The 12,749-nt window shown below is 45.1% G+C and overlaps 1 protein-coding gene across 1 annotated transcript in view; it reads right to left on the bottom strand.

Moving 5' to 3' along the window:
• LOC138261160 (cytochrome P450 2K1-like) overlaps positions 1-12,526 on the bottom strand; it is an 82,347-nt gene extending 69,821 nt beyond the window's left edge. Inside the window, exon 1 of the mRNA XM_069209861.1 lies at positions 12,285-12,526. Within this exon, the coding sequence (XP_069065962.1) occupies positions 12,285-12,485 (201 nt within the window). The 5' untranslated portion in view covers positions 12,486-12,526. The remainder of the gene's footprint in view (positions 1-12,284) is intronic.
• Between the last annotated feature and the right edge of the window lie 223 nt (positions 12,527-12,749).

The following is a 12,749-nucleotide window of genomic DNA, read 5'->3' as shown; positions in this document are numbered from 1 at the left end:
AAGTAATCTTCATCAGCTTCTCATGGAATCTATGCAAGACGATTTGAGGAAACAAGCTGAGAACCGGAGTCGACAGATTGGCTCTACTGAAACATCATTTTTAGCTTCTTTGGAAATGGGCCAATTGGTATTGCTTTCTGGTGCATCACAGGCCCAGCATTGCAAGATGCAATTTAATTTATATTACACCCCCTAAAATACCTAAATGAGGGAGTACCCTTGGCATCACATCCACGATATGATAGTACAAGGGCAGACTTATGTCATATGTTTTATAGTTGTGGTAAGCTTGTAGCATTTAGGACAGAATATTTTGATGATAAGATTGATGGTTGTTTCTATGTTTTCTTTTATGCGCAATTAAAAAAACAGGAATGTTGTAGCTGCCTCAGAACACTCTTGTTCTCTGAGTAACCTACCAGTTTAATTCAAGCAAGAAGTTAGATGGTTAACGCTTGGAGATATTCAACTTTAAGAGGCTATGTATGCACCAACTTCTAGTTTATGAAAAACAACATTACAATCTCTTTTAGCCAAGTAGGATGTAATAGTGTGTAACAACAAAAGTCTCGAAATGGGAATTCCAGCAGAAATCATGTCATGACATCAGTACTGGATTAGCAGACATTATGTTTTTGGGTAATTTGTAAAAGGTGAAAACATATAATTGAGGCAACAGTCTAAATTATATGCAAAGAGGAAAAAGCTATTTCAGTTCACATCTATTTTATTTATTTATTTGTTGGTTTATTTATTTATATAGCAACTGGAACAATAGAAACATAAACGTTATAGACAGGAAACACAACTAAAGCTGTTTGCACACTATGTTGCAAGCAAGGTGGGTACCACTTAACCAAGGTTACCAGCCATGGTTTGGAATTTTTGAGTCAATTGAAGGGATAGCATTGGTGAAAACAGACACACTTTTAGTACACACCTATATATGAGACATGCAAGATCGATTATACTTATTGGATTAAAGTGAGTTGGGCAATAACCACTCACCTCCTTGTAGGAGGCAGAGATAGTGTTTGAATAATGGTTTAACACCTGGAGGGAGAGGCTTGCACAAATGCCCGATGGTATGAAGTTCCACTGTACCAGGTCACATTTGTGGTATGAAGTTCCATTGTATCAGGTCAAGAGGTGAAAGGACAAAGATTTGGAAGTGTCAAAGGGTGTTTTGGATGCAAGTAAGTGATCATGGCAAGCTAATCTTAGGTACCATGTTAGAGTCAAAAGAAAGGATGTCACATAAGTAGGTGGTTTTCAATAGCATGCACATGGCCCTGTTTCTGGCAGTCAGCCAGAATGGTGGTGATAGGAAGAGTGTGTGGAATTCTTTAAAAAAAGTGTGAAAGGTTCTAAATGCAAAATGAAGTACCTTGGAGAGCAGGTGAAAAGCATATTAAGGGTCACCCACTGTTGGACTTTTTGCCTTACGCAGGGTCATCCCCAGTCTTTTTGCCTCCTTCCTCCTGGTTTTTCTGACCTCTCGCTGTTGGCTCTAGGACTCTGAGCACTTCATCACTTCTGACCAGTGCTAAAGTGCAGGTGCTCTCCCATCTAAAGTTGGTATGATTGGCTTATACCTAATTGGCATATTTAATTTACCTATAAGTCCCTTGTACAGTGGTATCTCTATACCCAGGGTCTGTAAATTAAATACTACTAGTGGGCCTGCAGCGCTGCTTGCGCCACCCACTGAAGTAGACTTTTAAACCTGTCTCAGGCCTGGTAGCGCAGGGCCTGTGTGCGCAGTTTTCTGCCACAGGGACCTGGCATCTAAACTTACTTGCCAGGCCCAGGACTCCCATTTTACTACATGTAAGTCACCCCTAAGGTACGCCCTAGCTTACCTTATGGGCAGGGTGCCATGTATGTAGAAAGACAGGACATGTGCCATATTGCATGGCCTGTCCTGGTAGTGACAAACAGCCTAACTGGTGTCTCACTGCTGTGAGTGCTGCCTTCTCATAGGATTGCATTAGAAAGGCCCTGTCTTATGTGTAAGGGGTATTGTCTGATCTATGAGGGGTAGCGTAGGCGTGTTTGGTATGGTTGTGATGGTGATAATAAATACTGCTTACTGGTGTGGGCGTATTTTTATTACTATCACAGAAATGCCACTTCTAGAAAGTGCGCATTTATCTGTGCTTATGACTCTGGTGTTTTGCAGCTTGACTCCAATCCACGTCTGTGCAGAGTGACAGTTGGGGCTTTGTGCATACTTTTCAGACAGCCTGTACACAGGGAGGGTGGAGGTGTCACAGAGGTGCATATGCATACTGAATAGTCTTCCTGGGCTGAGAGAAGGGAGAGGCGGGCACACCTGCATTTGTAAAGACTGTGCCCTGGCCTCACACAATAGGGTTGTTAACCCCCCACTGATGTTTGGAGCCTGTGCTGAAAGGAGAGAGGGGGCACTCCCAGAACCAGTTGTAACTGGCTGGAACCTCCTCTCCCTACCATTGTAAAACACTGTAAGAACTGACTATAAGTACAGGGGAATTTTCCCCACAATTTGGAGACTCTTGGAATCATCTTGGAACTGGACACCAAAGGCTGTAAGGACTCACCAGGAACCGCCATGGACTGCTGCTGCTGTGCTGACCTGTGACCTGCCTGGTCACTGTGAAGGACTTGCCACTTGCTGCCTTTCCCTTGGGCTGGCCTGTAGCTGGGCCCTCCACCTGAGGATCTTGTCTTAAGATTCTGCTCCCCAGAGGCAGGATGCTGTGGCCCCTGACCCCTGCATCCATTTCTTCATGAGGGGTGCTTCTCCGTGGTTGCGGCTGCCATAGCGCTGATTGCAGCGCGCTTATGGAGCCTTGGGAGCTCGTAGGCTCCTTGCTGCATTGTGCCCCTTTAAATAAGATCACCGCAGCGGCCCGGGAAGCTGGAAGAACACTTGTGCACCGCATCGGGTGCAGGCGAGTGTCTGCTCAGGCCCCAGGAGGGGTCCGATCTTCTTGTGGCTTCACGGCAGGACCAGGGGAAGGTGCGGGGAGTGACCCCTTCCCCCTGGCCTCTGCGTTAGGAGCAGGATGCTCCTTTTTTGCTGTTAGGTAAAACGGGCATTATTGTGGGTTACAGAGATCGCAAGCTCCCGGGAGGGACCTGTCATTAAACCGGAGGGGGTGCGTGGTGCCCCCCTCCTGCCCTAAGTTGTTTTTGCTGTCTTTGGCCCCCCTCGTGAGGGCCGGTTGAGGCCCTGGGGGCCCCCAGTAATCATGGTTCCCAGAGGGGCCTGTCTATAAAAGAGAGGAGGTGCATGTCGCCCTCCTCTGACCCCAGAGTATAAGGGAGGCCCCCGTTTTGCGTATAGGAGCGCCGGGGGCCCCATTGTTCGCCTTCTAGGCACTGGAGGTGCCTTCATCCAACCAGGTACTGTTTAAAGGACCAATAGAGTTGCAATCCAAAGTTCTTTCTACAGACTTTTGTTTGATTCATATATTACCTACCTGCGTTTGATGTTTTTACATATGTGTATGCAAATGTTCCTTTTATGTACATGCTTGCTAATATGTTTTTCTAACTTGCCATATCTTTTCTAATGTTCCTACTATGGGCATTTTATGATATTCTTATGACAAGTGCTGTGATGTAATATGTGTTTTCCTGACTACTGCTTATGTTGCAGAATACTGAGTAACCTGTGTGTTATGTGTGACTACTGCTAGTTTGCAGAGTAACTAATGTGTAACGTTCTGAAAACTGCTAAGGTAGCAGGATAGTACTGATATGTGATGTTTGGTCTGATAATTGTGTTGTGTACAATACAGTATATTTTCATATAATCTGGTGTTGTGTTTCCTTTGTGGTGGGGATATTGCGTCACGTGTGTTGTGTGTGTTGTGCAAATGCTTTACACATTGCCTCCAGGTTAAGCCTGACTGCTCGTGCCAAGCTACCAAGGGGGTGAGCAGGGGTTATCTTGGACGTGTAACTCCCTTGCCCTGACTAGATTGGGTAAGTTCTGCCTGGCTGAGGTGCATACCCTAGCCAACCAGAAACCCCATTTCTAACACCCACTAATAGACTTTTGCACATGTCCACTCTGGTAAGTACTTCTCATTTAGCTGGTTTGGGTAGGACATTTGTGTGCATCTTGTCTATGTTTAATATTAGATTTTTTTGCCTGGGTATGAAGGATTGCATTTTCATGCATGGGCTGAAAAGAAGCCTAAGGTTCTCGCTGAGGTGGATAACATCAGGGTGTCGGTAGACAGTGAATAGGGTCAGTTGGTGAGATAGGCAATGATAAGGAAAATGCAGGACCTTAGTGTTAAAGGAATTTAACATGAACACGTAACGAGATCCAGTGATGAATAACACTGAAAGTCAGAAATGCGAGACTGAAGCAGTGCAGAGAAAACAAAAACGAAAAAGAAGAAGTCACTCTATAAAGGTTATGCTGGCCTGTTAATCAGATCGCTTAGGATGTATTGAATTAAAATACTTATCATTTTGAGAGAAGTTGTTTGCGTTTAGGGATTGATAGATGTCACCAAATGAGATGTACATCTAGTTAAGACAACAGAAATTATTTTATCCTACCGCCCCGGCATTTTCAGTGGAATTATGAATTTATCACTCATCTGCTTCCTGACTTTCACAGTTCAACAGAAGTAATTTCTTCTACCTCAATTAAATCAAAAGTCACTAAAGTGCGGCAGAGGTAATGCAAGACAGCTTCTTCCATGTTGCGAAAGTTACCTTGTCACCTTTCACGACTTGATTGCTGGATGCAGGCTTTAAGGAGGTGATCATTTTGCCCAAATGGAGTTAATAACACAAACTCGTGGACTCGGGAGCAATGTAATGAATAACTTGAAAAACATCCTTACAGGGACAAATGAAATGGGAAGGGGGATTACCCATGTGTCAGGAAAACGTACTGTTTCACTATTCGTGCAAATCAATGTTTACCTTGCTGTGCTCCCAAATCAGCAGTAACTTCAAGAGAGCACTCTAAGTTTAAGAACTGCAGGCGCTTTCCATATATTGTAAACGTCTGCCATTCATAATCTAAAATACCCTCATAGAGAGACACTTACCTAACAGATTTGTAATGTACAATACACTTCCGCTAGGCTGTGAGAGTTGGACAAACAAGCTACAAGAATCTGTGCAGTGTGATCAACGATCAAACGGAAACTATACTCCCTCGAGGGAGTAGATTTTAAAAGGTGATTTTAAGGACGACAATAATAGGGGTGCACATTTTTTTTTAAAGGGGGTGTGTCAAACCCGTTGAACGCCAGTCGAGCCGGCTGGCAGGAGATTCAGGAGAGCTGGAGCGACTGAGGAGCTTGCGCCGGGCCCTGGAAGCCTAACCCAGTGGAGGCCCCGATGCGCCGTGCTCCTCAGTCCCTGGACCGCTCTCCCTCCGCGTGACCCTGCAGCGCAGAAGGTTACCGGTGAGCTCTGGGATGGGGTGGCTGGTGAAGGTGAGGCGAGATACGGCAGAGCACTGACAGGGGCAGATAGGGGCCTACCTAGACGGGCTGAGCATGGCGGGCAGTCTCAGTGCGGTTTGTGACCCGGGCTGCAGAACTCCACAGGAGGCTCGCAAACTAAACAAGACCAGCTGCCGCACAGCCTTCATTTCAAACACCATTAACAGCAATAACCACATGAAGAACTAAGCTGAACAAGCATTTGCAATGCAACGGGTCTCGCGTTTGCTCATGTTAGAGCTGATCGCGTTGTAAACTCCTAACCCGACTTTTCATCTATCGGCAAAAGTGCTTTTATGTACCTAAACCGAAAAAGTGAAATTAACTGTGTAAAGCGCTCGACTTCTGCCAAGCGAAATCGTGCTCATAAAATAGAGAAAAAGTAGTGCACGATCCGACAGAAAACAGCGAGCCTCGCATGTTTTCTGTACTTGGTCGATGCGCTCGAGGAGGGCTTGCCACCGGAAAAGGCGTGACGTATGCGTGCCTTCCACTAATGAAAGCAAGCAGATTTTATTAGGCAAGCTTAGTCGAACCAATGAAACACACTGACGTGACGTCGACAGGGCTCCGATCCCTTTTCTGATAACTAAAGCGTCTCACTGCGATACGCATGCGCGAGCGCATGCGACGCAGGCTCGACCCTAAAAGGAGAAAAAAGAGGTAAATTCCTTGCAGCGCAACCCAAAGCTCATTGAACGATTTCCAGTTATCATTAGCAATCAGCAAGCATAGCATCTGTACTGCCAAGAAGGACAAACGGGGCGCTATAAAATACAAACGATATATAAAATCCTCTCACAATTGAGGTGCTTTAAGGAAAGACAGTCATATGGAATAATAGTTTGTCTGGGCAACCAATGTGAAAATATTAAATGCACTTACCTTTTCGGTTTTTTTCTGGACTCTGGGCAGGCGTCCCCCGCGACGATTTGTGACTAGAAGCCTCGTCATCGTTATTAGAAAACAATTGCCCAATTACCTCGAGTCCCATGCTGCCCGATTTGAGCTTTGGAGCACTGTTTAAAGTATCCGCTTGTATCTATTTCACTGCTCACCAGGGCCGACTCTCGGGCGTCGCACCGTGTGCTGATTTCGGGTGGGGGCGCCATGTTTGCAAGTATATTATGATTTAAAAGCACCTGCTGCAGCGTTCCTTGACTCCAGCAATTTTCAGGCAACAATAAAAACGCTTAAGGGTCCAAAAAAACATCTCATATTGATATTTTTACAACTCGCCATTCACTCATGATGCGTGCTTCAACTTCCCGAACACTCAAATTTTAACAAATAGGGGTCAACAAAAATGACATTTCTCAGAAGAAACTAACCTCAATAAGAACTCGTACCAGGACAAAGTCACAGATAAGAGACCTCATTACTTGTATCCAACTAAATAAAACTTCCAGTCATGAACTGAGGGTGGTCTCCTTTCACAACAGAGAAACGTCACCACCTTCCAATCAAATAGAGTGACCCAGCAATCAACTTTTATCAAATCGAGGTTCAGGAAAATAATGGGAAAAGCAGAAATACATTCTCTTTTTACTCCAAAGAATGAGGCCCCTCCTGTGACCACTTCACCAGTTCTGAAAAAGAACCCGGCAATTCATTGATAACAAGCTCTTGCTGAAAACAAATGGCAATGACAGTAAAACAGATTGCTTTCTCAAACAGAGCACTAATCAGTCAATCAATCAGGTTTTGTAAAGCACGGCTACTCACCCGGGTCGGTCTCAAGGCTGGGGGGGCCCTCATCCGAAGAGCCGCATCTTGAGGTTCTTCCTGAAGGTGGTGACGGGTTTTGTCTGAAGTCCAGGGGGAGGTTGTTCCAGCTATTTGCTGCGATGTAGGTGAAGGATCGTCCTCAAGTGGTGGTTTTGCTGGTGAGAGGGTTGGTGGCAAGGGCCATCTGGGCGGAGCGATCTGGCTGAGGTGTGGAAGGAGACGCAGTGGTTCAGGTAGGCTGGTCCTGCATTGTGTATGGCCTTGTACGTGTGGGTGAGTAGCTTGAAAGTGACTCGTTTCTCGACCAAGAGCCAGAGGTGGGTCCTCAGGTGTTGGGTGGTGTGTTCTCGGCATGGGAGGTTCTGGATGAGTCTGGCGGCGGTGGCGTTCTGGATGAGTTGTAGTTTTTTGATGTTTCTAGTCGAGGTGCCGGCATAGAGGGCGTTGCCGTAGTCGAGCTTGCTTATGACTAAGGGGTGGGTGACTGTCTTGCAACAGTCTGCTGGAATCCATCTGAAGATCTTCCAAAGTTTGCAGAGTGTGTGCCAGCAGGAGGAGGCGACTGAGTTTACCTGGCGGGTCATGGATAGGGAGGAGACGAGGATAATGCCTAGGTTGCGGGCATGCTCAGTAGGGGCAGGGGAGGGCGCTGAGGGATGTGGGTACCCAAGAGTCATCCCAAGCTGAGGTGGCGTTTCCGAAGATGATGAGCTCAGTCTTGTCGGAGTTGAGCTTCAGGCAGCTTTCTCTCAGCCAGGTGGCAACGTCTTCCATTCCAGCCTTTTGGCTGTGTCCAGGTCTTCGGTGAGGGAAATTATGAGTTGTGTGTCATCGGTATATGACACAATGTTCATACCCTGGCATCTGATGATGGCTGCGAGAGGTGCCATGTATACGTTGAACAGTGTGGGACTCAGTGAGGATCCTTGGGAGGCTCCACAGTTGACTCCAGTGTGTCTGGATGTTTAGGGCGGGAGTCTGACCCTCTGCGTCCTCCTGGAGAGGAAGGAGTGGATCCATTCCAGTGCTCTTCCACAGATTCCTATGTCATGGAGTCTGGTGTGTAGAGTGCTGTGGGAGACCATGTCGAAGGTTGCTGAAAGGTCGAGGAGTATGAGCGCTGCGGTGTGGCGTGGTCTAGGAGTAATTGTATGTCATCGGTGGCTACCAGGAGAGCTGTCTGTAAGCTGTGGTTGCCGCGGAAGCCAGACTGGGAGCTGTCCAGGGAGTTGTTGGCCTCATTGAAATTCCGTAGCCACCACCTTCCCCAGAAGAAAAATCCCTCACCATTTGATAATGATTGTTCCTCACCTTAGACTCAATAGTTAAAGCTCTAGACTTCCAGTCAAATTAATTTGACATCAAGAAAACCTTATTAGAATCTCTTGCAATATACACAGCAGCTATTGACATCAGCTAAAAATATCAAACAGAACCCCATGGCAATAATGTCCCACACTATGCCTGGATCGAATGCACATCAAATTGCCACCTTTTATGGAAGATGTCTGTTCCAACAGGAAGGCCACACCAGTCTACCAGCCACAGAGCGTTTTGCTAAACAGTGGTATGAACACCCAAACAAATAAAAGAAATCATCACAAAAAGCAGAACAAATGGACCACCATGATTAAATGGCCTACAAGCTGCCCTGTTTAAGTATGAAAAAAACTTCTGGATCCCAACTCTCCCCACCGTATTCCCACATTACCTTGGAACTATGGCGATCCCAGACTCATGGTGTTGTTTGATATTAGAACCGACTTACAAGAAAGACTTCACTTCGGACTTGAGGTGGCATAGGCTCCTAGCACTCTTGGATGTTGAATTAAAAATATTTGCTGGTCTGCTGTTGAAAGATCCTGAGGCCTGGGCCAGCAAATTAATCCCCTTCAATCAATCAGGATTTTGCACCTCAGTGAGCAGTACCTACAATCTTGTCACTCTTGCCATTCTGATTGGTAAAACAAGAGCCACACAATTACCTTTAAATACAGGCTTCACTGATTTTTTACCAAGTTAACAGAGAACATCAATGTGAAAAATGACCTGGCTGAAAAATCCCAGAGCATCTTCTTTTAGACGTCTAACTCATTGACTCAGCAGCCTGTCTGAGGGTTCAGTTAGGAACAAATCAATCTCTCACTTCAAAGATCTACAAGGAGCTGGATTGAAACAAGGATGCGTGCCAGCGCCACTGCTGGTCAATTCGGACATCATCGATCTGCCCTGCAAATTAGATGCTACTAGGACGCCCTGCCTCACATTGGCCTGACCCATTGTCTCTCTTCTATACGCTGACAATGTTGTCCTATTAAATCATGCAGGGGCCCGCTACTGAAGCTTTTAAATGTCCTGGCACTTTATTCGCAGGCAGAAATATTTGTCTGTCAAATAACACCGCAATAGTGGTCTTCAACAGACAGATCAGCAAACTGGGCACATGACAAGAAACAGTAGAAACGTTATCCCAATGCAAATGTCTGGGAATATGGCTTGAAGCAGGAGAAGGCTAGTGACAACTGCAAGACTTGTTAAAATCAAAAGTAGCATCGCTATGCTTCGCATTCAACACCTTATTATGAACTATAAAAATCACTTTCTGCTACCTGTGCTAGGAGTTGTAAAGGCCAAACTAACATCAATCATGATAGACGGCCTTTAAATCTTTCCAGAAAATCTCGGCAAAGCCTGTCAAACAAGGCATTGTAGCAACTACCAACATCTTTTTGAACTTTCTAAGCACACCTCTTAAGCCCAAGTGTGAACGGAATGTGGCCTGAATTACCAACAACTGGCTGTAAAGGTGAGCTTCCGGCATGCAGCTACAAGCTAGAGTGCCGAAGGATCTTCCTTAAAAGCACACATTTGGCAGAGATGAATTCAGAAGGTGGCTCCCGCCAAAACCTATGACGACTTTATTTGACATCTGCATAGATATTTTGAAGCATGGGCAAAGTGGATAATTGCCTAGGGCCCCCATCTTCTAAATGGCCCCTGAGATAGTGAAATTTCACTCGAGCTCACTTCTGTGTATTTCTGCACCTCGACCCTTAACGTAAAACTCATTCGTGTTTAGCATCACTGGACTTGAATTATAAAAATAATGCCCACTAAAATTCTAATTTATTGCAATCAGGTGCCCCAAAAATATTTCTTGCCCGGGACCCCAAAATCCTTAAGATTACACTAGTCTGCACTAGAGGCCCCACAGGTACATGATCTATGGGAAATCCCTCCATCGTTTCGTCTTTAAGATTAACAAATTATTGTTCTAAAACAGTGGTTCCCAACCTTTTGACTTCTGTGGACCCCCATTTTATCATTACTGGAACCCGGGCACCACCACTGAATCATTATTGGAATCTGGGGACCCCCCCATGAGTCATTGGGGACCTAAAATGTTAATATTATTTCATTTTCTGAGCAGTCGCAGACCCCCTGAGAAGGCTTCGCGGACCCCCAGGGGTCCCCGGACCACAGGTTGGGAAGCACTGTTCTAAAACGATAAACAAGTATTCCAAAGAGAAGTCATGCTTGGTTGGTGATAAATATCTATAAGAAATATGCTCCAAAAAATATGTGGCAGACTTGTTCGAAATACTATAGGAGGGAATTAATGCAGCTTAGATTTGGCCACATTGGCTGAACCCAGAACATGTGCATGCACATTTCCACGACCTTCAGTGTGAAAGAAGACCACCCTCAGTTCATGACTGGATTCATTCAATGTATGACAAGAAGCGAGGTTTTTAAACAAGTTAGATTAACTTTTCTATCTTTTAAACCATGTCAGGCTAATACTTTCAGTCTCGCTTGAATATGTTTCAAATTTTTTAAGGAGGCCTTACTGCCCCTCAACACAAGTACTTTATAACCAAGCACCGGAAACCTACCCCTAGAAACTCTTAACCCAGATTTCCAAACTCTGGGCAAATGATACTCTAGAATGCACTTTATGAACTGGTTGTGACTTAGAAACTCTGCTGCTTATTTTACATGTATGATTTTATGGTTATTATGAACCAAGATGAAGTAAATTTGGAATCTGGAGTCAAGCAGAGTAGATCACTTCCTGGAATTAGTCCCCGCCAGATTCTATGGGGAATTTTTCCACACCCGTTTTTTCAGGGTGTGGGAGATCCAGATCTGGTTTAACAGAGTGGTAATTAGAAATGGTAAAATCACATAAGGCTGTGGATGCAGAAGCAGCCAAGTCTCATTCACGTTGTTTTTTTCTGAAGGGGGCACAACAGTCCCCTCTGCCCGAAAACGCCCTCTCTGCCCTTCCAGCTCTCCTCCTGCTCCCTCACCCTACCCAGCAGACTACCTGTACTGACCACCTGCTCAGGCGGTAGATGGATGCATTAAATACCACAGAATCGAAACATCTCCCCGCGACATGGAAAGACCGACCCCACACGGTAGCCCCCATTCCACGGGATTTAACTTTTAATCGCACAGTACTTGGAGTGAGTTTACCTCAACAATAAAATCGCATGCGATTATGCCATGCCCAGAGTACCATGCAGCTTGGATTGAGGGGATGAAAGGCAAACAAATTTCTTATTAATTCAGACACCTGAGTCATCTCTGATAAAAACAAATCTTATGCAAATTGCACTAGCTGTTATTGCAATTCACAAAGAATATGTCATCCTTGGGAACAATCCATGCTAATATATGTTGATTGAGCACCAGGTCAAAGGCAATGAACATAAAATAATACCGAGGCTTTAAAATATTATTTCCTCTGTATGAAGATTTTTTTTTGTTTTGTTTTACTAGAGTGGCTTAGACAGCAGATAAGTATATCACGTGACTAGAATACACATTTCCAATATTTATTGTCTCTGTTTTTCGATAGTTTGACAACATGTACACCCTAGTGAAGAAAGCAGTTAAAACACTATCCAGACTTAAACATACATAGGCACAAAGATGCAGTAAACAGTGCAATTTTTGTTAAATAAGTTTGAAAGAGCGTTCACTGTGATGGTTCGAGTTTAGCTAATATTTAGCGCAGGTGAAGAAAAATAATTAATACTAGGTGCCCTGACTCCCTCCCCTCCCCCCCCACGTGACTCTTACCTCCATTAGTGATTTGTGCAAGTTTTTGAGGTCCACCAGGTTGAGGTTACCAATGAAAGGCAGCGGGGCTGGTCCCGGGGGCATTTTGAGCACTGACTTTTTAGAGTCATTCCAAAAATAAAATAAAAGTACTAAACAAGTGACCAAGCACAGCAGAGAGCTGGTGCTCATGCTTTGTAGAAGAAAGCTTAGGACCGTCATGGTTGCAACCAGAGGACTCCACTGTGCACTCGACCAGCCGCTGGAGTGTGGAAACCTTACCTATGAAGCCTTTATATAAAAGCACATTCCATCCTGCAAGAAAACGCCCTGATCCTAACAGGGCACATACTTAACTGTTTCAGCACTCTCAGGTGAGTGTATCTGCACCTTTCAGCTCTGTTACAAAACATTAAACAGGAGAGTGCCAGCACTTCTCAGGAGCAAATAGGTACTCCCAATAGAGAGTACCATTTAAAGCACTGA

The sequence above is a fragment of the Pleurodeles waltl genome, chromosome 10 (genome assembly GCF_031143425.1).
Source record: "Pleurodeles waltl isolate 20211129_DDA chromosome 10, aPleWal1.hap1.20221129, whole genome shotgun sequence".
NCBI classification, from domain to species: domain Eukaryota; kingdom Metazoa; phylum Chordata; class Amphibia; order Caudata; family Salamandridae; genus Pleurodeles; species Pleurodeles waltl.
Note: the sequence above shows the minus strand (reverse complement) of the source record. Positions and strands in the feature narration are given on the sequence as shown.